The sequence below is a fragment of the Piliocolobus tephrosceles genome, chromosome 16 (genome assembly GCF_002776525.5).
Source record: "Piliocolobus tephrosceles isolate RC106 chromosome 16, ASM277652v3, whole genome shotgun sequence".
Classification (NCBI taxonomy): domain Eukaryota; kingdom Metazoa; phylum Chordata; class Mammalia; order Primates; family Cercopithecidae; genus Piliocolobus; species Piliocolobus tephrosceles.
In genome coordinates this window covers 62,474,143-62,500,860 of record NC_045449.1, presented here as the reverse complement: position 1 = coordinate 62,500,860, position 26,718 = coordinate 62,474,143, and the positions used below count along the sequence as shown (strand labels likewise).

The window sequence follows — 26,718 nt, the reverse complement described above, 5'->3', positions numbered from 1 at the left end:
AAGCTTCATCCCCGCACAGGGCTTTGGTCTTGCTTTTTGCTCTGCCCCAAATTCCTTGCCTTTTGTCTTTTTTCCATGACTAGCATCTTCTCCTCTTTGTTGAAATGGCCCCTCAGCAGACAGGCTCTTTCTAATTACCCTACCTACTGTCACTTCCCCAGTTATTCTCTACGCCAGCCTTCTGAATTTCCACAACAGCACAACTTTTGATCTGTCTTTACTCTGTGTATTGATTTTTCTACTTGTTTATTGCCCGATTCACTCAGTAGAATGAAAACTTCTGATAACAGAGGCACTAGTTATTCCACCCTCCACTGTACCCACAGGCAACATAGCACTCGTTACATAGGAGGTACTCAAAAGATGTTGATCCATGAGTGAAGTTAAATATAACTCAATCAACATGTTTCGTTTTGACAGTGATTTTAAAAAATTGATATCAACTGTTGGCCAGGATGGACAGGCACCACATTTATGGGATATTGGATTTTTCAGCTAAGATTGGATTGTTGGCTGTGGACACACTTATTTTCATGTATTTGCTCTCTGACAGCCTTTCTCCAATGCAAAATTATTACAGATTATTAAATCCAATGAGGTCCTAGAGTTCCTCTAGTTTTTCTAGGTTTGTGAAGAGAAAGATGTCATGGATATAATCAAAGAAGCAGTGCATAATGTAGGTTCTGAGAGGGAACTTTCATCTGCAGGTGCTACTGAAAGGGAGCAGTGGAGGGGATGCCCTGGAGTTCCTGGGGTACTGCCCTCAGGAGAACGCACTATGGCCCAACCTGACAGTGAGGCAGCACCTGGAGGTGTACGCCGCCGTGAAAGGGCTGAGGAAAGGGGATGCTGAGGTTGCCATCACACGGTACACAGAGGAGCCACATCTGTTCTATACCCAAGGGAGGGTGGAGGGGAAGGTTGGGAGTGATGACCCTCACAGGAAATTCAGGATGGGAGACTCTGAACGCTGACCCAGGTCATGCTGCGTAGATTTATAACTAGAAACTCCTTTCCTGGATGTCAAAGTGTTAAGTTTCTTTCTCATATTAAATAAGAACATTTAAAAAGGCTGGGCGCAGTGGCTCATGCCTCTAATCCCAGCAGCTTGGGAGGCTGAGGTAGGTGGATTGCTTGAGCTCATGAGTTTCAGACCAGCCTAGGCAACTTGGTGAAACCCCATCTCTTAAAAAAAAATGCAAAAATTAGCCAGGCATGGTGGTGTGCACCTGTGGTCCCAGCTACTTGGGAGACTGAGGTGGGAGTATGGCTTGAGCCAGGAGGCAGAGGCTGCAGTGAGCCAAGATTTCACCACTGCACTCCAGCCTGGGGGATAGAGTCAGACCTTGTCCCCAAAAATAATAATAATAATAAAATTTAAAATTTAAAAAGTAATTATTCATTGTTAAATGTATAGAAAATACTAAAATTTGGACTGTCATAGAACAACTATTTGGATATAATGACATGTCCTTCTATTTCTTCAAAAGGCAACATTATCTTTTGTGGAGGAGCAAATCAGCCAGTAATAGTACCCCTCCTTCCCCTATACTGCCCCCAACACCACCACATTATTTCCAGAACTGCGTTTTTGAGCTCTGCTCCTCCACCCTTGCTTGGGTTATCCTCTTATCTACTTCTGCCTTGTCAAGAAGACTGTACAACTCTCCTGTTACCTTCAGGTTAGTGGATGCACTCAAGCTGCAGGACCAGCTGAAGTCTCCTGTGAAGACCTTGTCAGAGGGAATAAAGCGAAAGGTACGAGCAGGGCTTGGTGTTGCTCTGCAAGTGCCATAGATGGGAACCAGATGGGCTCTTCCTCCCATTGCAGCTGTGCTTTGTCCTGAGCATCCTGGGGAACCCATCAGTGGTACTTCTGGATGAGCCGTCGACCGGGATGGACCCCGAGGGGCAGCAGCAAATGTGGTGAGGAACATTACCATGGACAGGGCCAGCGTGGATGACTTGAATGAAGTTTGTGAACCATTTTTCTTCTGTAAAAATTGTCCTTTAAACTTTTTTGTGGAGGAAAAAAAAAAAAAACTATCAATGTCACTTGTAAAACCAATACTTTGAAAAAAAATCTTTCCCTGATAATATTTTATAAACATTTCCTATTGAAGAAAGAATTACCATTGTTAGGGCCCGTAGATCTCACTCTTGAGTTTCATAAGTGCTCAGTTGCTCTTTTAGGTGCATTTCTGGATCACAGTCACGTAGTGTTCCGTACTTAGCATGAGAACAGTAGTTCTCATTAAGGTGTAAAGGTGATTGTCATCGTGTGCATTTACTGTGCATTTATTTTCTTCTCACTAGGTCGTGAGATGCTGTTGTTAAATTTTATGTCATTCTGTTCCCCTTCACACAGACTTCTCATAAACAAGCCTCTCTTGTTTAGTGCTTCTTTTTGAATACAACCCTGTAATGAATGTTGTGTTCTGTAAACACCCCTCTTCCAATGCATGATTCCAGTTTAACAGCTCTCACCTCGCTTGCCCTTCCTCATTCTATCTGCCCTACCAAGAACCCTCTTTTGCTTAATTTCTTTTTGCTAATTATTCACATGCATGCCAGTTACAAATTCTTTTCTCTATCTCTTTCTGATTATTTAGAGGATTTCCTAAATTGCAAATCATCTCTTGACATTATAGGCAGGCCATCCGGGCCACCTTTAGAAACACGGAAAGGGGCGCCCTCCTGACCACCCACTACATGGCAGAGGCTGAGGCTGTGTGTGACCGAGTGGCCATCATGGTGTCCGGGAGGTTGAGGTGAGTGCCTGTCCTGGACCCACACTTGAGCCCAAGGTGCATTGCTGGAAAATGTTGTCTGTGGGCAGGGAGAGATCACTGAAAACAGCTGAAATGACTGTGCCCAGGTCTAACAATAGGGACCTTGAGACAATGCTAGCAGCAAATCAAGGTTCTCAAACATTATACTGAATGTTTTTTTTTTCTCCTTTCTCATATGACCTCATCCTCCTCCTATCTCCAGATGTATCGGTTCCATCCAACACCTGAAAAGCAAATTTGGCAAAGATTACCTGCTGGAGATGAAGGTGAAGAACCTGGCACAAGTGGAGCCCCTCCACGCAGAGATCCTGAGGCTTTTCCCCCAGGCTGCTCGGCAGGAAAGGTAAACGTGGTTGTTGTTTTGGAAATGGTACCAAATGTTCAATGTTATTTGTCAGTTATGTTAACTCATAGTCATTCAAAAGAAAAACCTAAAAGAAAGGGATTATTTGTTGGATTCTGCAGGAAGTAAACCAGAGAAGAGACAGCAGACGTAAGAGCTGATACAGCAAGTGTCATGGTCCCACTATGTGCCAGGGGCTGTCCTGGTACTGTGTTATCCTATCCAAAACTTACAGAGACTTTTCAGCGTAGACATAACTCTTCCAGCGAAAAGTGAGTGGACTTCAAAAAAGGGTTGTGAGGGACATTTACAGGGACCTTCGTAATTGAAATTGATTACTATTTTTATGAAGAGGAAATTGGCCGAGAGACAGGTTAGGTCACATGAGGAGTTAACAAGTGGCAGAACCAAGAGGTAAACCTAATTATTTATTTCAAATCAATTAACATTTCCAATTTTATGTAAATTCTGGTAACAGCACCATCCTGATGTATTTATTTTCATAGACAGAAAAAAAATTAAAGAGTAGCCTTAGGATCATTTTTAACACCTAGAATTTATAGCAGATGATAGATAATTTAGGAGTTAGGTGAGAAAAATAATAGTAAGGAGAAATAAGTCATGATAATAACAATGTGGGAAAATATATTTCTACGGTGTAATATAAATGGAAAAGCAACGCTATAATTCAATGTCCAGCTCATGGCTGTATAGAAATACATCATGAAGCCATAGGGAATAAGCAAAATAGGTGAGAATGATGCACCATAAACATATGTAATGATGTCTTATGAAATGAAATGTACATCTTCCTAATTTTCAAATGATGAAAAGACAAACATTTATCCGAGAAACAAAATATTAAAAATTGTTGTTGCCTACATTTTTGGTGTTGAATTACTACTCTTCTAACTAGAGGCTCAATTACATTATCCTATATTAGGTAGGCCATTTGAGTAGGATGGAGGAGAAGGAGAGATATGTGACTTGTGGGAAATATATCTAGATTTCCACCCTATTTGAGAAACTTTAAGAAACTATGCAGTATAAGTTCCTCATTGAAGGCTGAAGTTGAAGATCAAGTATTCAGTTAGAAAATAAGGTGGAAGGTGACTTTTGCAAATCTTGAAATATCATCTGGACAGCACCTACTCACTTTCATCCAAGGGGCCAACAACACTAAACTGTCTGAGTATTACACTCCCTTCCCCCAGTTCTCCTTGTGAACTGCTTCCTTTTGATTAATATTGACTCACCCTACCCTTTTTTCCTACACCAAACTGACTCTCATTTATAGAAATAACAACCCATATACAAAGCTACACAAATCAAAACAATATGGCACTCTATTCTGTTCCATTGATCTTTCCTCTCAGGTACTCCTCACTGATGGTTTATAAGTTGCCAGTGGAAGATGTGAGACCTTTAGCCCAAGCTTTCTTCAAATTAGAGAAGGGTAAGAAATATGACTTTGAAATAAGACCCTGGAAAGAAGATAATTTTGAATTGTAAAATAATCATCTTTATGACAAAAATGAAATGTGACAAAATGCACTAAATTTTAAAGTTACAATCTCAAATTGAATTTTAGTAAGACCAAAATCAAGGAGCTAGAGGGATTCTCTGTGTCTGTGCCAGGAGATAATGAGAGTGATTGTTTTCACTTGCTTTGTGGGGTTTTGTCATGTATTTTTCACATATATTGGTACAACCTAAGTCAAAACTCATTTATATATGCATTTAAGAAAATTGTCCTTTAAAACGTCTATTCATATATATGTAAAATTAAATTTTCATTGACCAGCATATTATTTTACTGTCTTAGGCTGTATATTAAGAAACTGACTCCTGTCTGATCGTTGAAACAATCTCCTCGCATCTGTCACATTTTAAAGCTAACTGCCCTGCATCTGTCATCACAGGTTCATGTTTTCCTTGCAATTTTAGCTCATTAACTCTGCTACTCTGAACTGTGCTAGTCAGAACTCCCTCGTTATGCTATTTTCATTGTCACTGCTCAGTGATATATCTTTGCTTGCTTATCCCCTGCCCTAAGGAAGAGATTCAGATCTTCTAGTTCTAGAGGAATTGTCTAACTTCCTAGAGCATCAGGAATTGTCTGATTCTCTCCTTGAGAGCATCTGTGGTCACAGTAATGCTCTTCTTTTCATGCTCTGATGGATCTGAGCAATCCAACTTTCTGGGCCATGTGGTCATTCACAGCACTCTCCAGGTTGGCAACAAGCCCAGCACTGACCTGAAACTTTTGGTGGCATATTTCCAATCTGCTGAGCTCCTGTTAGAGCCCTAACTGCCTCTCCCAGTCTATTTTGGTCAATAAGAACAGTTTCTAACCCAATCAGGGGAAGCTGCAATGGTTTTTGGATAGAGGTCCGTGAAGATACATGCTCTCTAAAACAGCTCACAAATCCTTCTCTCTCATCTTCTGATGCAAGCCTTTTGAAAATGTGTCTGGCTTCCACCTCTTTCTGTGTTGAATGTGCGAAACCCACTGGCTCATAGGCAAGAAAGAAAGCTTACTCAGTACCATTTTCTCCTTTAAATACAGTTCGCAAAAACTGCACAACATACAAGCATAGTCCAAGCACTTTTTTTCCCAAACCTAAATAAATGCATTGGTGTATTCTTAACTGAATGATGTACTTAAGACATGAATGAATATTACCTTAACCTATTTATTTAAGATTTTAAAAAAATATATCCTTTGTACTATATGCTGATTTATGAGACCTCTAGATATGAAATATATGAACTAATACATGTTCATCCCTACGCAGTTAAACAGAGCTTTGACCTAGAGGAGTACAGCCTCTCACAGTCTACCCTGGAGCAGGTGGGTCACTTTTAGTGATTCTATATCATCCATGGTACATGTGTATAATGTATTCACTTGGAGCTGCAAAGACAATATGGCATTAATGTCCTCTCTTTATTTCTTCCCTCCCTTTCAGGTTTTCCTGGAGCTCTCCAAGGAGCAGGAGCTGGGTGATTTTGAGGAGGATTTTGATTCCTCGGTGAAGTGGAAGCTCCTCCCCAAGGAAGAGCCTTAAAACCCCAAATTCTGTGTTCCTTTTTAAACCCGTGGTGTTTTTTCTTAATACATTTATTTTTATAGCATCAATGTTCTATTTTTAGAAACTATATTGTAAGTACAGAAATGGTTCTTCGTGTGGTGGGAGGAGGAGGTATGGGTGATGGGTAAGTGCCGTGTCCGTGTGGACAGAGGCATTTGACTAAGCCAACCTCCTCTCACAGCCCCTGTATCTGTGCAGGCCACCCTGGTTCCATTTTTCTGTGTAATACCGAATAAACAAATTTACTTTTCTATGATGGTATAAGTTTGTAGATATGCTAAACAAATTTTGTTTAAATTTTTTTAATAAAAGTCATGAAACACTTTTTTTCTAACCTAGACTGAGAAATTCACGCGTTTACTCTTCTGGGTGTTTGATACTTTGTAAAGTTGATATTTTCCTAAGAATTTAACATGTCATACTTTCTGAAATAGATTTAAATGTGTTTCTTATTGCTAAAAATACTAAATGTCATGGATCATAGTATCTGATATCAATATAGTTGATAACATTTCCACAGCTAACACCATGATGTAGGCATAAACTGAAAGCCAAAAACCTACTATTTCAAATATATTGTACTTTTTTTATTTCTGTAAGCCAACTGTGTGCCATTTTCATTAGACTTTTAAATATAGACTTTAGTGATGTCTATATTGTAACTGATCTTTTGTGGATATTTGTCACTTGGTTTCAGAAAGTTCACAAATGTAGCAACAGGTCACATGACTGAGTAGGTAGAAAATGTGAAATAAATCTCATATATGTAGTTTTGAAATACGTTTTCTATTTCATGTGTCTTTTTCTTAACTCGGTGGCCTCCTACTTACAAATTTCATTAAAAATAATTTCTAATATAAGCATAATTACTGGACTTTAAGACCCATAATAGGATTTTCTGCTATACTATTTAAGCTAACGTTTGGGATATCAGCCTAATTATTACCCTTGTTTACCAAGTATAACAATGAAACACCAGCTCTACATACTTCCTGGTACTGCACTCCTTCATGTTTATAGCCATAAAACCAGACAGTTAACACAGAAAAGAATATTCATATTTCTATTTGCTTGGGCTTAAGTTTGTCTGTCTAATTCAACTTTTGTGTTATACAGAAATATGCTGGGATTTGGAATCCCAAGAAATAGAAGTCTTATTTTTTATATATACTATTGGAGTAAATCGTACAACCCTATCAAGCCTTAATGTACTCCATTGCTGCTAGTTGGGGTGGATTTCAGGAATTAAACCCTTCTTATTTTTAGATATGCAAATCTGTGTTCAAAGGGACAAGTAACTTAACCAAGATTACTCAACTGGTCATTAGCCCATCCAGCGTTCAACAACGTCTGATACCAAAGCCCATGTTTTTCCCACTACCTCAAGCTAACTCAAGCACTTACCGATAACTTAATTCAGAAGGCAGTGGATAGAAAACCTGGAAGCTTCTTGATGTGCTTACAGTTCAATCAGAAGTGAAATTACACATACTTGGTAGAAAGCAAAAATATAACAATACTATATAATCAAATGTTACATGGCATGCTATCAACAAAGGTTCTGTCTACAAAAATTAAGATCCGTTTTGAACTAAGGTTATCTAATGAAGATTCTTATGAGTGAAAAGGAATTTAACCTTGATTTTAAAGAAAACATTGAGTTCAAAAGGGGAAAAAAGAACAATAACATTCTGAGTAAGAAAAACTGAAGAGCATCAATATATAGGGTAATTCACCATTGATAGTTAGGATCGCTTACTCTAGTTATATTACCAAGCTAAAGAAGAAGACATGGTTTTTATGTTAGCAGAGTTTTCATCCAGAGTATGAAAATATGTTGAAATTAATATTATAATTACATGTATTTTTTGAGCAAAGAAGTTTATTCCTTTGTTGGGTCACCCCTGGAAAAGGCACATAATTAAATACTTAAAGTAACAACAATATATTTTGGCTAACAGTCTCTCTCAAATAAGGTGAGTGACTCTGGAGATCCTTGGGCTAAAAAAAAATTTCTCTGTGCTTTGTGCTGCCCCCCATGTATAGCTTCAAATTGCTGTCTTGAATGCACATGAAAAACCCATGATCACCTTTATTCTCCATAGTCTTCATAATACTGGCTCTCAAATTAAAGTTCATGTGCCAATATCATCACCATATGTGAGAACTTGCTAAAAATGCAAAATCCAGAGGTTCACACAGAATTACTGAATTAGTAACTCTGGAGATGGTACTCAGCAATCTGTATTTAACAAGCCCTCCAGGTAATGCTAATGCATGCTAAATATGAGAACCACTAGATTATAGCCCATGGCTGCTTTTGTGAATATCAAGTAAAAATACAATACTCTATAATCAATATGACCTTCTTAAAATTGTTAAGAATAAGAATGACTATTCTTATTGATGGCAAAGTACCTTGAGAGAAGATTAAGAGTAATGGCTGCTCAGTATCATTAAAAATACCTATAAAGCAATTATTGAAAATGGGAGCTATGTATGTATGCAATTTGTGCTAAATAAAAGGTGATGATATTTTTGTAGACATGAATTGTAGCCATTTATTCCTTCCATTTTTAACATTCACAAGAGTTCATCATTGGGTTTTAGGGGATGAGTATTTTTATTACAGTGTAATTTATATACAATAAAAGTCAGCAATTTTAAATGCATGATTTGATGAGTTTTGACAAACACACAGATATATATATTTTTGACAAATATATGCATTTGACAAATATATGCATTTGTCAAAACTCATCAAATTGTGTGTGTGTGTGTATATATATATATATATATATAATTTACATGTATATCATCCAATGCCTCAATTGTGGTATACAACTTTGCCATTTGCAACAAAAGCTCTCTCAAACCTTTTGCTGATAATTCCCTCCTCTCACTATTGTTTGCATTATTTAACTTTCATGTAAGTAGACCTCACTAGGCATCTCAGAGTGCAAATACTGGGTGTTAACTATGCGTATCTATATAGATGCACTTTTTAAAATGTGTGTTTCGCTGTTGCTGTTTTAGTGTTCTGTAAATGTCAGTTGGGATAAAGTCATTGACAGCGTCATTTAGACTTTCTCTTTTTAGATCTGATTATTCTGTCAGCTACTTAGAGAGTGTGTTAAAGTCACCATCCACGTTTGTGGATTTATCTGCTTATCCTTATTTTTATGTCATAGATTTTGTTTCACGTATTTTCACGACGTTATTAGGCAAATACACATTTAAAATTGTTATATCTTCCTAATGCATAGACCCTTCTATCATTTGTAGTGTCCTTCCTTATCTTCAAGCCTATTTTTAATATTAACATAGTTACTGCAGCTTTCTCCTGGCTATCTTGTTCATGGTATATCCTTTTCCATGTGTTTACCTTCAGTCTATTTGTGTCTTTGTAGTTCAAATGTATCTCTTGTACACAGCATATACTTGGTTCTTGTTTTCATATCAAGTATGAGGCTTTATCTTCTGATTGGAATGTTATGTTCATTTATATTTAATGTAGTTATTGTTAGGATCGTATCATTTAATATTTGTGTCTCTTTTCTTTTTCAGATATTGTAGTTATTACTATTGCCTTGTTTTTTTCCTATCTTGCCTTTTACTAGCATTCAATTTTAATTTTTCTATTGGCTTTCTAGCAGCTTCTCTTTGCATACATTTTAGTGGTTGCTCTGGGAATTACAACACATATTAAACTTACGTTAATCTATACAGAGTTGATACTGACTTTCTTCTTGCATAATAAAGAACCTCTGTAATAGTATATTTCAATTTATTCCCTTCCTTGCACCACATTTTGTTGTATATCTCAACTATGTACATTATAAAAAAACATCAAAATAATGTTATATGTTTTGCTTTAAAAAGCCATATTATATCAACAAAATTAAGAAAACAAAGAAAATATATGATCATTTATTTTATCTGCTTATATTTTTACAATGCCTGGTGTTCTTTGTTTCCTCCTAAAGATCTGAAATGCCATCTAGTCTCATTTACCTTCAGATGAAATAACGTCCTTTAAGTTTTTGTTTTGTTTTATGGCAAGTCTATTGGCAATAAATTATAATTTCAGTTTCCATTTATCTGAAAATGTATTTTTTTCCGCTTTCACATTTGAATAGTAGATAGGCTGGATATCAAATATCTGATTCACAGTTTCTTTTCTTTCTTTCAGCACTTTGAATATGTTATCCCAGAGTCATAAATCCTTCTTATGTACTGATAAGATGTATACGTATTTCAAAAGAGCTAAACTTTTACTGCTTTAACTCTAATACCACTATCTTGAGTGGTATGAAGATCGTAAGGACAGTGAATCTTAAAATACCATAATTGTGTGTGTGTGTGTGTGTGTGTGTGTGTGTGGTGTGTGTTGAACTAGCATTTAACACTGGTGTGTATTTGAATCTGTCAAATTTTGAAATTTGCATTCAGACTATTCTTTTTAAAAATAAGACCACAGTTTCTACTGTATCTTGAGGTTATTTAGGATCAATAATAGTAAAATTAGGTCATTGCCATAGACATTCTCTAAGAGACAGAACCAAGTGGGTTCGCTCTCAAGCCTGAAGTTCATGAAGTTTCCATTAGCCCATTTTGCTTCCAAGCATTTATTAAACACTTTTTGGGGAACTCAGTATGAATTGGATGTGTAGTTCTGCTTTGTGAAATGCTTATAATCAAATTAGGAAGAGAAAATGTAAACACTTGAGAAGATTAAAGAATATTTATAAGTACACAATTAGAGCTAGTTTGCTGGTTTAATCAATCCTCTACCAAAATATAAACAAAGAAAACACCACATCATGATTAAGGCAGTAAAAAGTGGTGGAAAGCAGAAACACTTCTTAGAATAATCCTCTAAAAGTACAAGATACATGATTATCTACATGTGTGAAATATAATTAAGCAAGATTTTCTGAGTCAGGGAGATGATTGTCTGAGTTTTCTCTGCCAGTTTTGTGCACAGCCTTTCTTCTGGGAAACAGTAGATGATTAAAATTCACTTTCTCCTTGCAGTAAATGCTGCTGAATGGTACAGTGATTAAGATCTTGACCTAAATTTAATCTGGGATCTGCCATTTATCATCTACACAGACTTTGTTTCATCATCCAGAAAATGGAGGTATCAGTACCCACTTCAGAGGGTGACCATAGCAACCAAGAATGACAAAAGCAATACCAGCACCAAGAAGCTCTTTGGCTGTTCCCAGAACTCCAAGTTCTCTCACGTCCTGGATGGTTCCCTTCCTGCTCCTATTCCCCTCAGTTCTTCAGTGACACATCAAAATGCACCTGTTTTTTCTTCTTCTTTTTTTTTACTTCATTTCCCAACGGCCAACTGAGATATCTGCAAATAATGCGCTAAACAAATTTATTTCATTAGAAGAATTCATGCTGTCATCCAAAGAAACAGTACAAACTAGCTCAATCTTTGTTATCTGAAGGTACTTGAGAGGTCAGTGGGAGAGACATCCCAGGGCAGGCAGAGTTTCAGCACCAAAAAGGATTTTTATTCAGCCTATGGAACCAACCAGCATTGATACCACAGACAACCACATTTTCGGAAAAATGAGACTAACAACTGTGTTAAATGAGCTTATGTTTTGTACCTGCTCTTTTGCAAGGAAAAGCCTGCGCAACTTTTCACGTGGCTTTATGTGAGCCCAAGGTCTGGTGCTGATGTCACCTGATATATCTGCAAAGGAAATTCACTATTACAAACCTAGAACCACACAGAGCATGGTGAACCATAAAATGTTGATGACTGGCTGGCAGATCTCATTTCAGAGGCCAGTGAGCAAACCTGGAACTGAAAGCATTATATTACGTCCAGTATGCCACAACTGGTTATATTTACAGGCCACAAAATGCAGGAAACATATTGCTGCATGAGAGGTAATTCCTTTTGCTTCTTATGGCCAATCTTATGCCACCCTTCTTTTTCTTCTCATATTCTATAAAATTAGTTTAACTTCTCTGTTTTCTTTTTACTGTGGTTGTGTAGACACTATACCAAATTGTATTTAAAAGATACGTGCAATTAAAATTAATTTATTGGCATGGTAGAAACAATTCTGATGCCTAATGAACCAATTCTTCACTTTTTTGTTTTTTTTTTTTTTTAGATGGAGTTTCGCTCTTGTAGCCCAGGCTGGAGTGCAATGGCGCAATCTTGGTTCACCGCAACCTCCGCCTCCCAGATTCAAGCGATTCTCCTGCCTCAGCCTCCTGAGTAGCTGGGATTATAGGCATGCGCCTCTATACCCAGCTGATTTTTTTGCATTTTTAGTAGATACAGGGTTTCTCCACGTTGGTCAGGCTGGTCTCGAACTCCCGACCTCAAGTGATCCACCCACCTTGACCTTCCAAACTTCTAAGATTACAAGCATGAGCTACCACATCCAGCCAACTCTTCACTTTTCAACCAGGTAAACTAGGGTCAAGGAAACATGGTTTATGTCTCTCTCCTGGGCTCCTGCTTATTCCAGTTTCTGTGCTTTAAATTGCTTTTCTGTTTTCATGTTTCTTACCTCTCCTTCTCTCTAGGCCTATGCAAATTTCAACAAAGTCTTTTAAGGACTTTATTGAATTAAAACTATAAGGGAGGATTTTTCTTGCAATTAAAAAATTACGTACAATCGTCTAAGATCTCAGAGAGGCCAAGAAATATGTTGAACAAGAGATGCTAAAGAGAACAGGGATGATGTGCAATGTCTTTAAATGGTGGGAACTGAGTGCCTCAAGATACATCCTTTTTCTTCTTCAATAAGAAGACCACTTCCAGCTGTGAAAGGAGTGAGGGAAGAAAGTAAACCATCACCACCACACAGTAGAGGGCAAATAGCAATATTTTGAAAGATGAGAGGCTTAATGTTCTTTTTATAAATTCCAGAATGTCCTTACTCTTTTTTTGATATTTTAAAATTTGAGTCCTGATCCTTCTCCTCGCAACTAAGAAAAATATAGATGAGACCTACAGGCAGACCTCGAAGACATTGTAGGTTTCATTCCAGACCACTGCAATAAAGTTAATATCAAAATAAAGCAAGTCACACAATTTCTTTGGTTTCCCAGTGCATGTGAAAGTTATGTTCACACTCTAGTTTATTGAGTGTGCAATAGCATTATGTGCAAAAAATGCACATATCCTAATGAAAAAGTACTTTATTGCTAAAAAGAAAACGCTAATAACCATCTGATCCTTTAGCAAATCATAATCTTTTTGCTGGTAGAAGGTCTTGCCTCAATATTTACGGCTATGATTGATCAGGGTGATGATTGCTGAAGATTGGGGTAGCTGTTGCAGTTTCTTAAAATAAGACAACGAAATTTGCTGCATCAATTGATTCTTCCTTTGACAGAAGATTTCTCTGTCTCATACAATACTGTTTGATATCATTTTACCCACAGTAGAACTTGTTTCAAAATTGGACTCAATCATCTCCAACCCTGCTGCTGTTTTATCAATTACATTTATATAATATTCTAAATCTTTGTGTCACTTCAGCTACATTCACAGTATCCTCATCGGGAGTAAATTCCACTTCAAGAAACCACTTCTTTGCCATCTATAAGAAGCAACTCCTTGTCCATTCAAGCTTTATCATGAGATTGCAGCAATTCAGTCACATCTTCAGGCTTCACTTCTAGTTCTAGTTCTCTTGCTATTTTCATCACATCTGCAGTAACTTCCTCCACCAAAGTCTTGGACCCCCTCCAAGTCATCCATGACAGTTGGAATCAACTTCTTCTAAGCTCCTGATAATGTTAATATTTTGACCTCTTCCCATGAATCACAAATATTATTAATGTAATTAGTAAATGTAATTAATCTAGAATGATGGATCCTTTCCAGAAGGTTTTCATTTACTTTGCCAAGCTCCTTCAGAAGAAAAATTATCTATGGCAGCTATAGCATTATGAAATGTCTTTCTTAACTAATAAGACACAAAAACTGAAATTCTTCTTGATCCATGGGCTGCAGAATAGATGTTGTGTTAGCAGGCATGGAAACAACGTTCATCTCTTTGTATATCTCAAACAGAGCTCTTGACTGACTAAGTGCATTGCCAATGAGCAACAGTATTTTGAAAAGAATCTTTTTTTTCTGAGTAGTACATCTCAACAGTGGACTTAAAACATTCAGTGAACCATGCCGTCAACAGATGTTCTGCCATCCAGGCTTTGTTGTTCCATTTATGAAGCACAGGAAGAGTGAATTTAGCATCGTTCTTGAGGGCCTGAGGATTTTTTTGAATGGTAATTGAGCACTGGCTTCAACTTAAGCTACCAGCGACATTATCACCTAACAAGAGAGTCAGCCTGTCCTTTGAAACTTTGAAGCCAGGTAGTAGCTTTTCTTCTCTAGCTATGGGGAAAGTCCTAGATGGTAGCTTCTCCCAATAGAAGGCTATTTCATCTACATCGAAAATCTATTACTTAGTATAGCTATCTTCATCAATTATCTTAGCTAGATCTAGATAACTTGCTGCAGCTCTTATTTCAGCACTTGCTGCTTCACCTTGCACTTTTATGTTATGGAGATGGCTTCTTTCCTTAAACCTCACGAACCAACCTCTCCTAGCTTCCAATTTTACTTCTGCAGCTTCCTCACCTGTCTCAGCCTCCATAGAATTGCAGAGAATTAGAGCCTTTCTCTGGATTAGGCTTTGGTTTCAGAGAATGTTGTGACTGGTTTGTTCTTCTATCCAGACCCCTAAAACTTTCTCCATATTGGTAATAAGGCTGTTTTGCTTACTTATTCATATGTTCAGTGGAGTAGCACTTTCAATTTCCTTCAAGAACTTTTCCTTTGCATTCACAAATTTGCTAACTGTTTGGCACAAGAGGCATAGCTTTCAACTTATCTCAGCTTTCAACATACCTTCTTCACTAATGTTACGATTAAAGCGAGAAACATGTGACTTTTCCACTAACTTAAACACTTAGATGCCATGTAGGCTTATTATCTGGCCTAATCTCAATATCATTGTGTCTCAGGGAATGGGGAGGCCCAAGGAGAGGGAGAGAGATAGGGAAACAGCCTGTCAGTGGAGTAGTCAGAATACACAAATTTATTCATTAAGTTTGCTATCTTACATGGGTATGGTCTGTAATGGTCCAAAACAATTGCAATGGTAACACCAAAGATCACTGTTCACAGGTCATCATAACAGATATAACAATAATTTAAAAGTTTAAAATATTGCTAGAATTACCAAAATGTGAGACAGAGACATGAAGTGAGCCTACGCAATTGGAAAAATGGTGTTGATTGACTTGCTCTTCACAGAGTTGCCACAAACCTTCAATTTGTATAAAACAGTATCTGGGAAGCACAATAAAACAAGGTCTACCCGTAAACTAAATAGAGGTTCTGGAGTTGAGAGTTTAGCCTTTGGGAGCCTGAGTGATTGAAGTCTTGGTGCTGGGATTGAGAGGTAGCGTGTATCCAAGTCCTTTTTTTTTTTCCTTTTCCAATGGAGTCTCAGTCAGTCACCCAGGCTGGATGACAGTGGCACAATCTCGGCTCACTGCGACCTCTGCCTCCTGGGTTCAAGCAATTCACCTACCTCAGCCTCCTGAGTAGCTGGGACAACAGGTGTGCACCACCATGCCCAGCTAATTTTTGTATTTTTAGTAGAGATGGAGTTTCACCATGTTGTCCAAACTGGTCTCAAACTCCTGACCTCAGGTGATCCACCAACCTTGGTCTTCCAAAGTGCTGGGATTACAGGCGTGAGCTGCTGTGCCCGGCTGCATGTATCCAAGTTCTAACTAGGCTGAGGTTGTTTTGCTACCACCAGTCAGAGAACTACTGAGGGTAAAACATAGCAAACTCTAGAAGTTCTGATTATTTTGGCTTTGATTTGAAACCTGACTCCCTGGAATGGTTGTGGTGGTTCTGAAACTAAGAAGAGGAGGCTTTGTAGCACCTTAAATTTCAGGTCTCTGCAATACAGGAAAGCACACAGGAAGAGGAGTGGCAGAAATGTTGAAATCCAATCTCTTAAATAAAGCAAAACTTTCAAATACCAGACAGACCCTTCTTTTGAGCCTCACTCATACATCCAACCACTTGGATGTTTTTTCCTGTTGAATATCTAGTTGGCATTTCAAAGAAAATGCGTCAAAAATAGAACTCTTAACATTTCTCTTTGTCTTCTCCATCTCAGTAAATAGAAACACCCTAGTTGCCAAGCTAGGGACTATTCTTTATTTCTCTCTCCCCCAACCCCCTTGGGTGATCCAATGGTACTGCTGACTTTGCTTTCAAGAGGTATCCCGAATCTATTCACTTCTTTTTATCTGCTGCTACCACCCTAGTCCAAATTGCCATCACCTGGCACCCAGATTTCTGCATTAGCCTCCACCCTGTTGTTCCTGAATCCAATCTAGCACCTTGTAAGATTATTATTTGGTTTATTATCTGGTCTAATCTCAATATTGTCGTGTCTCAGGGAATAGGGATTCTGCAGTTCAGAAAGGTGAAAAGCCTGGCTCCTTTAAGAAATCCCAGCAGGGCAGAAAAAGAGTGTTGGCAAAGAACCCAGAAAGGAAGAAAATGAGCCCTGGGATGACAGGATGGGGCTAAGGGATCCCAGGCTGGAGAAGAAGGGAGCTGGTTGGCTGCCATTTTGAGTCACAACAAAAACTTGCCAGAGCTCTCTAGAAGAACAAAAGTTGAGAAGTTTGAATTTAAAGAAGCAGGAAAGGCTCTATTAAGCTATTGGAACCTCTAATACTACTGACGATGAGCTAATGATGCAATTAACATAAATATTCCAACTTAAGGTAAAACTACAATAGCATTATTTCTTCTCCACTCAAAACCACTATGCAAGTTATTTCTGATGACCCAGACTTCAAAAAAATATGCTGCTTTTGTTTGTGTGTTTTTTGTTGTTGTTGTTGTTTTTTTTTTTTTTTTGAGACGGAGTCTCGCTCTATCGCCGGGGCTGGAGTGCAGAGGCCAGATCTCAGCTCACTGCAAGCTCCGCCTCCCGGGTTCACGCCATTCTCCTGCGTCAGCCTCCGGAGTAGCTGGGACTTCAGGCGCCCGCCACCTCGCCCGGCTAGATTTTTGTATTTTTTTGGTAGAGACGGGGTTTCACCATGTTAGCCAGGATGGTCTCAATCTCCTGACCTCGTGATACGCCCGTCTCGGCCTCCCAAAGTGCTGGGATTACAAGCTTGAGCCACCGCGCCTGGCCTGTTTGTGTTTTTATTAAGTCACGCTGCTTAAGTGTATACTCCAAAGGTTCCAGGACAAGGAATTGGTAAGCACTTAGTCTGAAATCGTTTCCTTACTTTTTGATGGCAATAATAGTAAGTAGGGATAGAGTATAGAGTATTGGTAAGTGTATAGAGTTGGTAGTAATCTTTTGGTTTTTTGGTTGTTTTTTGTTGTTGTTGCTTGTTTTTTGTTTTCTCAAGATGGAGTTTCACTCTTTTTGCCCAGGCTGGAGTTAAAGGGCGCAATCTCGGCTCCCTGCAACCTCTGCCTCCCAGGTTCAAGTGATTCTCCTGCCTCAGCCTCCCAGGTAGATGGGATTACAGGCACAAGCCACCATGTCTGGCTAATTTTGGCTAATTTTGTATTTTTAGTAGAGACGAGGTTTCACCATGTTGGCCAAACTGGTCTCTAGCTCCTGACCTCGGGTGATTCACCCGCCTTGGCCTCATGAAGTGCTGAGATTACAGGCATGAGCCACCACGCCCAGTTTAAAGTTAGTAGTAATCTAACAGGTCACTTGAGCAGGTAAGGATCTGGGTTCTCAGCCCCTTCCAATGCATTCACGTTGCATTTGAAACTTTGATGCCTTAAATCAAATTAGCTACATTTCTTTTGCAGAACATCTAATTACATTTGTGAATTAAAATACAAGTAGAGCCATGTTCCAAGAGGCAATATTAGAACTTTAACCTCCTCCTCCATTGAGGTTCAAAGATATTAAGCTGGGCCGGGCACAGTGGCTCATGTTTGCAATCCCAGCACTTTGGGAGGCCAAAGTGGGCAGATGACTTGAACTCAGGAGTTCGAGATGAGCCTGGGCAACATGGCAAAATCACATCTCTACAAAAAATAGCAAAAATTAGCCGGGCATGGTGGTGCGTGCCTGTGGTCCCAGCTACTGAGGACACTGAAGTGGCACAATAGATTGAGCCCAGGAGTTTGAGACTACAGTGAGCCGAGATTGCACCATTGCACTCCAGCCTGCACAACAGAGTAAGACGCTGTCTAAAAAAAAAAAAAAAAGTTAAACTGTTAAACTTATAGATTAAGATATTCTCAAATTAACTGAGGTTGTTATATTTTGTTGTACATTTCACATAACACCAATAGCACAATGAGAGTATGTTTTCTCATTTAAAGGAATCTCAGATTTTAAAAGACTGAGAAACACAGGTTGAGGGGTTCATTTTCTCCTTCTCTGGTACTCTCTTGAGATTTTTGTATCAGATGCAGAAAGCAGATTGTGGGTTACTCCACAGGTGTTAGTTGCCCCATATAATGAATGTGCCTCTTAACGTAAACACGGAAGCATTTCAAAAGAAAATGATTGAATTATTAAAGATAGTGTTATCATGTTTTTATTCATACCCTCTCATATTGATAAAAAGGAGTTCAAATAGCTTATTTAAAAAAAAAAAAAATACAACCAAACTATTGGGACAATGGTAAAATGACAAAAAAAAAAAAAAGTAAAACAGCAACAATACCAAGAAAACACATAATGAGAGGAGGAAAAGGATGGAGAAAAATTTAGGAACATGTAAAAAGATACTCCATTTGTACAAATGATTCTAAAAGAAAATAGTGTCATTTTCTGCCATTAAAAATTGCTGCAGCTGTATCTCAAAGGGATTAACCTACTCTGGACAGCCAGATTTAACAACAAATGAACCCTTGAAAATACTGCAGCTGCAAAAGACCTCTAGAGAGAGACAGCTGTATCAGTCTGGAACATTCCCCACAAAACAAAAAGGAAATTTTTAAAAATAGCCCCTGTAGGTAGGTCAGAGAAGAACTGCCATAGTGGTGGCATTCTATCAAGAGCAACTTTATTTTTTCTGTGAGAAATACAATAAACACTCTTATATGAGAACTGAAAGTCCCATAAAAATTCATTTGTCTTCTTTCCCAGAACAATTATAAGACTATTTCCAGTAAAGGCAACATGAGGTCAGATAATTCCTGTGCCTAGAAAACAAGCATAAAACTGGACTAAATTATTTAAAACAATTATTTTGAGGTACTGAAAACAATGACCAACAAAAACAAATCAGGGACAAGAAATAGTGAAGATTTTCCTCTTGAAATGGTGCTGCTGTATCTGGTACAGTAGTGGTGAGTATGTGGCCTTCTTTCCTGGAGCTGTTCTCGTCCTTTCCAGCACACTCAGGCTTCAGAACCTGCATCATTACAGGTGGGGAGAGATGGCGATGCCAGATTGAAGCTGGCAGTAAAGACCCACAGCTCTACAACTGGAGGCATGGAATGCAATCCGGAGCAGTAAGCAGACCAGTAAGAAATTTAATGGAGGAACCATGGAAGTCCACAAGCATAGAAAATCTGAGAAACTTAACTCTCCATACATACCTGACTGTCTACAAACCTATGAACGCACGGGAGATACCCATGAGAGCCTGGCAAAATGTGAGCTATTTGAGAACCTGCCCGTTCTGGGAAGGCATTCCTCAACTCAAACATAGCTCGTGCAGGAGAAAGAAGAAGTCTTATAAGGGCAGTGTCCAGAGCGTAATCTCCACCAAAACTGTTGTCTGACTTCCAAATCAAAAAAGATGGGGAGAAGCAGCAGCAGCCTAGCATCTGAAGAATAAGCAGCAGCCTAGCATCTGAAGAATAAGCAGCAGCCTAGCGTCTGAAGAAGAAAGCCCCTAAGAAGCCAGCGATAATCTGCGTGCCTGTTTTGCCCTGTCGCATGACCCATTACTGCGGGTTTTCTTTCTCCCTTGGCTCCAACTCAACCTTGTTTTTCGTGTTACTTTGAGGCAATTGGGATTGAGGAACAGAGTTGCTTATTACAAATCATGACTGTCTGAGCAACAGGAGCTAAGGGTTGGGTAGTGATGGGCATGCACCATAAAAAATACACCCAGTGAAGACACACAGAACAAGGCAACATGTGGTTCTCACCAGGAACTCGGGAATTTGGAACAGCTTATGGTATGCAGATATACCCATTGGGAAAAGAAAAGCACAAGAATTTCTAAATCAGAAGAGTTCCTCTTTGGAGACAGGCTCCAACAAGGGTCAGTGGGCACACATAACCCTCTGCCTTCCTGATTCCCTTAATCTACAGAGTGCAGTTTATAGAAAAAGAATCTGAATCAAGAAAGCAAAGTACACTGACACGTTGAATCTCCTTTTCTCTCTGCCAACTTTCTGCGAAGAGAAGCCAACTATTCTACGTAATGACCCATGAATACATACATATATGCCTTGGTGCCAAAACCAGAAACACAAGAAGGGTCCCACTCATAAGCCAAAGCCTCGAAGAATTACTTTGCAGGTAGTGTAACAATCTTGGTTGAAATAATAGGAGTCAAATCTGCCAGCTGTTAAAGGCGTTATTGTAAAGAAATAGAGAGTTCACAGAAATGTTGGGAAAGCTATAGACTTAGCCTCAAAATGTGGTCAAGAACTAGAAGAAACTAGATAGTTGGAAAATACAACCAGTGTCACACTGCAGAGACAATCTGTTTCAAGGTCAGAGTGCCAGACAACTACCACAGGATTATCAATGCCAACAGCACTGAATGCGGGCACTGAATTCTCGAAGCTGTCATTGCTGTTGGGCTCTTAGTATGGACAACATGACATGGTATCTCTACCATCTTTTGTTTTCTTAATTTTACATTCCAGGATGCATGTGCAGGATGTTCATGTTTGTTACATAGGTAGATATGTGCCATGGTGGTTTGCTGTACCTATCAACCCATCACCTAGATATTAAGCCCAGTATTCATTAGCTACTTTTCCCAATGCTCTTCCTCCTCCCATCCCACTCCCTGACAGGCCTGAGTGTGTGTTGTTCCCCACCCTGTGTACATGTGTTCTCATTGTTCAGTTCCCACTTATAAGTGAGAACATGTGGTGTTTAGTTTTCTGTTCCTGCATTAGTTTGCTGAGGATACTGGCTTCTAGCTCCATCCATGTCCCTGCAAAGGACATGATCTTGTTTCTTTTGATGGCTGCATAGTATTCCATGGTGTATATGTACCACATTTTCTTTATCCAGTCTATCATTGATGGGCATTTGGGTTGATTCCATGTCTTTGCTACTGTGAATAATCTCTACCATCTTTAATCTTTACCCCCCCTCCTCTGGTTCCAAAGACTTGAGCAGGAACATCTTACTAGTTGGGCTTGAGTAATCTGCCTGCCCCCAGGTTAACAGGAGAAGGCAAGAAGGAAGATTGGTCCATTTGGCTGCCACAGTGACAGCCAGTTTTTGCCTTCCACCAAGACTTCAAGTTTATAAATTGTTCAGTTTAGTGTTCAAAAGAGTTGTGCTAAATTTAGGAAAGTTTAAATGAGGCTTAGAAGAATGGCTTGTTTTGAGCAAGTAATACTTCGGGGAATGGGAAAGAACGATTTATCTTGAAGGAACATGAACCTCTTAAAAGACAAAGTTTCACAAGAGAGAACATCTGGAAGATGAACAGCTGTGGAAGTGTATAGGAGAAGGGAAAAATTGCTCGATGACGAACAGAATCAAATTTATCATAGGAGTTTCTTGTTCTATTCTTTGCTGTGCGTGCTTTTTTTTTATTTGTTTGTTTGTTTTGGTCACTACTCCAGGATCTCCATACTCTTCTTGGTATGTATCCATTATTATCAATCTTAAATTTAAATATTTAAATATTCAGACTGCATAAAAGGTTTTCTTTCTTACCCAAAAACATACCCTGAACCAAAACAAAGCCACTTGCCATAGGATTCTCACCTCAGAAACTTTTCTAGTTTAATACTCTTATTTTTTAATGATAGAAAGAAGAATTTTAAAAATCATATGCTGCTGACCAATTCCTTAGGTTAATTGAGAGTTCCCAACATCATGAGCAAGGACCTCAGGAAATAATGGGTTTTATCCACTTTGTTGTGTTTGTAAACCATTTTATTGGTTGCTTTTGAGACATTACAAATATTTCAAATAACTTCCTGTATGTTGACAAGGTTGATGGCCGCCTTGTTCTTCTAGTCCTGAGCATCTCTAATGACAACAGTGACACAGAGTTGAGACTCTCCAGAACACCAAAAATGTGATTGGATTCCATGTTTCTATTCAAGCTGTATCATGGAGCTTTTCTCCCTTAAGTCCAAATGTTGCAGCGCCTGTACATTTTTGAGTGAAACATTGAACGCTTTCCTCAACAAGAAATACTCCACAATTTGAATTCTTTGCCAAGTAGAGCTAAGGTCAAGGTCAAGAGGGAAATCTAACGTTTCACCAACTTTGGATTAAATATTAGAAACAAATGAAAGAAAATCTTCACAATCGTATTTGCTTTTAACTTATTTCAACTGGGAAACTCAGTAGTCATGTCGTTAAGAACTTCGTATAACTTATTTTTTGCTTTTTATACATAAAAAAGCTCAGATTTGAACTATTAAACATCTTTGATAAGCGCTGAAAGAAAACTAAATCACTTGGATTCTTACATAAATTAGCTTTTAAATTTTAAATTTAAAGCAATTAAATGCATTTTATCCTGTGCTTGTTTTTGAGACTTTGGCATGTAGTAAATCCAGTTTTCACCACGCTATCCTGGGATGACTTGAAGAATCTTTCCCACACATGCTCAGGAGTTTGCTTAAACAGGAGAATGGGGCCTTACTTTCCTTGGTTACCCCTACTGTTCAGTAAAGCCTTTATGAGGAGTCTTTGGGGGAATAAAGAGAAGGAAAGTAAGAAATATGTGATCTGCCCCTAACCAATGTACATCTCCCCTGAAGCTTGTAATAAGGAAGCATAATATAACAAGGTAGAATTCTAAGTCATGTGCAGTAGCAAAGTATGGAGTTGTCCACAATGAGCCTGCAGCGGAAAGCAAGAGAATTCCTGCAGAGAAGCTACTTCAGTTGGCAGTGACTCTTGTGAGCATGGAGAGGGGAGAAGAAAAAGAAGAGGCTGGGCCGGGCGCGGTGGCTCAAGCCTGTAATCCCAGCACTTTGGGAGGCCGAGACGGGCGGATCACGAGGTCAGGAGATCGAGACCATCCTGGCTAACACGGTGAAACCCCGTCTCTACTAAAAAATACAAAAAACTAGCCGGGCGAGGTGGTGAGCGCCTGTAGTCCCAGCTACTCTGGAGGCTGAGGCAGGAGAATGGCCTAAACCCAGGAGGCGGAGCTTGCAGTGAGCTGAGATCTGGCCACTGCACTCCAGCCTGGGCAAGAGAGCAAGACTCTGTCTCAAAAAAAAAAGAAGAGGCTGATGCTGTATTCCCTTGTTATTTGCTATCTCAACTTAAATGGAAGATTTAGGTCTCAAGATAAATGCATCCTTTCCTCCCACTCTAATCTTCAGAGATTATGGAAAAACAACTGTATAGTGAGCATGGTGAGCCAGAAACTGAAGAGTTCCTGGGGAAAAAAAAAAAAAAAAAGGGCTAACAAGGGCACATTTGAGAAGGAAACTTGGCCTGGAATGGTACTCCACCCTCAGCTTAACACTTGTGGGACAGGAGGCAGGGCAAATAACAGGACAATTTTTTTTTTCAGTGGGTCAACCCTTCACAATATCCCTTGTTTGAACCACTAATGTTCATGCAACGTGGCTGGGGAATAATAGAGAGAAAAAGGCAAGACAAGTGAAGGGCTGTATTGGGACTAAAACTGCATTTCTAATAGTCTGGTCCTGAATATGTCTTCCTGCAAGCTTTCACCCTCACTTGGTCCTACTTAAATCAAGTCCACAACATCTGCTCTCCACATGAGTGGTTTGTTTGTGCTTCTTAGTGATAAATTCTTACCATTGAAGTCATTAAGCTTTGCCATTCATTCTTCTTTCCCTAGCCTGATTCTTTTTCCTTTAGCTTATTCTGATCTGATTTTTCAAGGATTGTTTGGTTTGTTGGGGATATTCCAGTCTTGACTGCTCTGAAAAGGTAGCTCAAGCAGCATCACTTCCTGCCTGGGCATGTTGACCTGGTATGTTGCCAATCTTTACCTGCCAGCATCTCTGGCCCTGATATCCCCAATGGCTCACACCCTCTGCCATGTGTGGACCTCTACCTTCTACCCCCAAAATGCAAATTTACAGGGAATTCCCCAACACTGGAATTCTTCATGCCTAAAGGACTTCAGCAATACATGGACACAGATTAAAACATAGTGTCTATTGGGATATACAGATGGGAGAGAAATGAGCTGGGGGAACCCAGGAGTGTAGCATCTCCTCTTAACATTTAAAAAGTAGATTGGTATTGAAACAGTCTAAGGTTCATAATAAGCATAACCCATGCTATGATATAGTTAGACAAAGAACAGTTTTAATAGCTGGTTTTCCTGAGAGCATGAACGTAAATGAACCCTGATCATTGGGGAACTTATTTTCGACATTAGAGGTGCTAGGGATAAATTGCGTGTATTTTCTTTTTTCTAATTAAACTTTTGATCTTTGTCCACATTTAAATGACTTAAGTATTGTGTCAGCTTCATCAAGAATTTGGCCTTTTCATTTTATTTTGGAATAATGTGTTCACATTAGCACGATCAAGTGTTAAACTAGTTCTTTTGGTTGCAATGCTTTTGTCTTAGACTGTGTTAGTGGTTTATAGAAAAACTTTATTTTTTGGTAAAATACAAATCTAGGTATTAAACTCTCAATATCTATTATTTAGTTAAGTATTTAAAACCCATTAAAAATTTCTAGGTTCCTTCCTAAAACAGTATTATTGTTTTATCTTTTATGTCATGAATATTTTTAAATGTTTGCAATGGCTTAGTTTAAGATATCTGAAACTTAAGTAGGACAAATATTCAGTAGTAGACAGCTGCTATTTTTAGTTTCTTAGCATCTCTTTTCCCTTTATTCTTTTGTTTTTTTAATAGAGTCAGGGTCTTGCTGTGTTGCCCAGGCTGGTCTTGAACTCCTGGACTCAAGCCATCCTCCCGCCTCAACATCCGAAAGTGCTGGGATTACAGGCATGAGCCACTGCACCCAGCCTCCCCTTTATTCTTTAACCATGCCCTTTTTCTAGAAGGAATTTCATCTCCTCCATGACAACTGTGGCGTTCTATTTGATCCTGGCAAGCTGAGACAGTCGTGAACTTCACCCCTCTCTCTCTAGCAGTTAGTTCAAAGCAGTGAGCCTATGACCCAAGAGAGGATACCTAGATTCAGCACTCCAGTATTACGGACTGAAGCAGGATTCCATTTCCCTTGTGATAGTTAAGCTAAGGAGGTGAAAGTCTGGAGTTGTACACAGATATGGCTCCAGAGTCAGAGAGAAAGGCAGTTTGAGGAAATGAAGTTAGTATGCAGAGCCAAGGAGAGATCAGAGAGCTTCAGTTGTACACAGGATACTTCCTTACATTAGATGACGCTATTTTGGGAGTAGCAATTAGAAAGAAAGGCCCATGTGAGAATGGGCAGCCAACAGGTGTGCTGTAGCGAAAGTCATTTCCTTAATAAATCCTTCTTTCTAAAATAGAATATGACCCATGAAAGTGAAGAGCACCCAGTGAGTGAAATTTGACACTTGGTTCACAAAAGTAACATAACATATTACATGTGTACATGCCAGGAGATATACACAGACGTATGTGTGTGTGCATTTGTGTGTGTGTAATCTCCACTAATTCATCTGGTAAGAACAAACTGTGAAAAAGAAACAGAAAAAAGATACAAAGTTACAGAGGAATTTCATAATTTATCAAGCAGTTTTTTCCCTTTCTAACTGCACTCCCCTCCAAATAAATTAATTAAGATTACATATGTGTCATTTATAACACATTTCCTAGACAGCTAGGATAATGTAAACATTTTAGGTATCTAATACAATCATGAGAAAGATCTCCAGAGTTGGCATGATACAGCTTGTAGGCATGCCTTTAATCTGTGGAAGAAGGGTCCTTGTAATAATTTGTACTTTTTTTTCCCTCCTTGGCTCTAAGTAATGTGTGAGGAACTCAGATACATAACATGAAACAGAAATAGCCTAATGTTTCAAAAAAAAAACACAATGTTCCCCAATCAGGGAATCAATATAGAGGCAAATAATATTTTATTTCATCATCTTTGATATGCATGTGAACCTTTCTAGCAATTCTTGAATAATTATAAAGTGAAAAAGATTGATTATTCCCTTTCTACTTGAATATTTTTTATGAAGTGAATCTGTTGTTTACAATTATATCGAATTCCAAAAAATCCATTTCTACCATTCAAGAAATTCACATACTTTTTTTTTGTTCTTAGCAATGTCTGTTGTTT

At 38.7% G+C, this 26,718-nt stretch overlaps 1 protein-coding gene across 5 annotated transcripts in view; it reads left to right on the top strand.

Moving 5' to 3' along the window:
* The window catches only part of ABCA8 (ATP binding cassette subfamily A member 8), a 74,457-nt gene extending 67,447 nt beyond the window's left edge, over positions 1-7,010 (top strand). For 3 of the 5 annotated variants that reach the window (XM_031934290.1, XM_031934291.1, XM_023212116.2), the window contains exons 31-38: positions 708-868; positions 1,683-1,758; positions 1,832-1,926; positions 2,652-2,771; positions 2,995-3,135; positions 4,512-4,591; positions 5,934-5,989; positions 6,108-7,008. In XM_031934290.1, coding sequence (XP_031790150.1) covers positions 708-868; positions 1,683-1,758; positions 1,832-1,926; positions 2,652-2,771; positions 2,995-3,135; positions 4,512-4,591; positions 5,934-5,989; positions 6,108-6,206 — 828 coding nt within the window. In that variant the 3' untranslated portion in view covers positions 6,207-7,008. Of the gene's footprint in view, positions 1-707; positions 869-1,682; positions 1,759-1,831; positions 1,927-2,651; positions 2,772-2,994; positions 3,136-4,511; positions 4,592-5,933; positions 5,990-6,107 lie in introns of all 5 variants that reach the window. The other 2 variants (XM_023212115.1, XM_023212114.1) reach the window with 2 other exon arrangements.
* Positions 7,011-26,718: the final 19,708 nt, after the last annotated feature.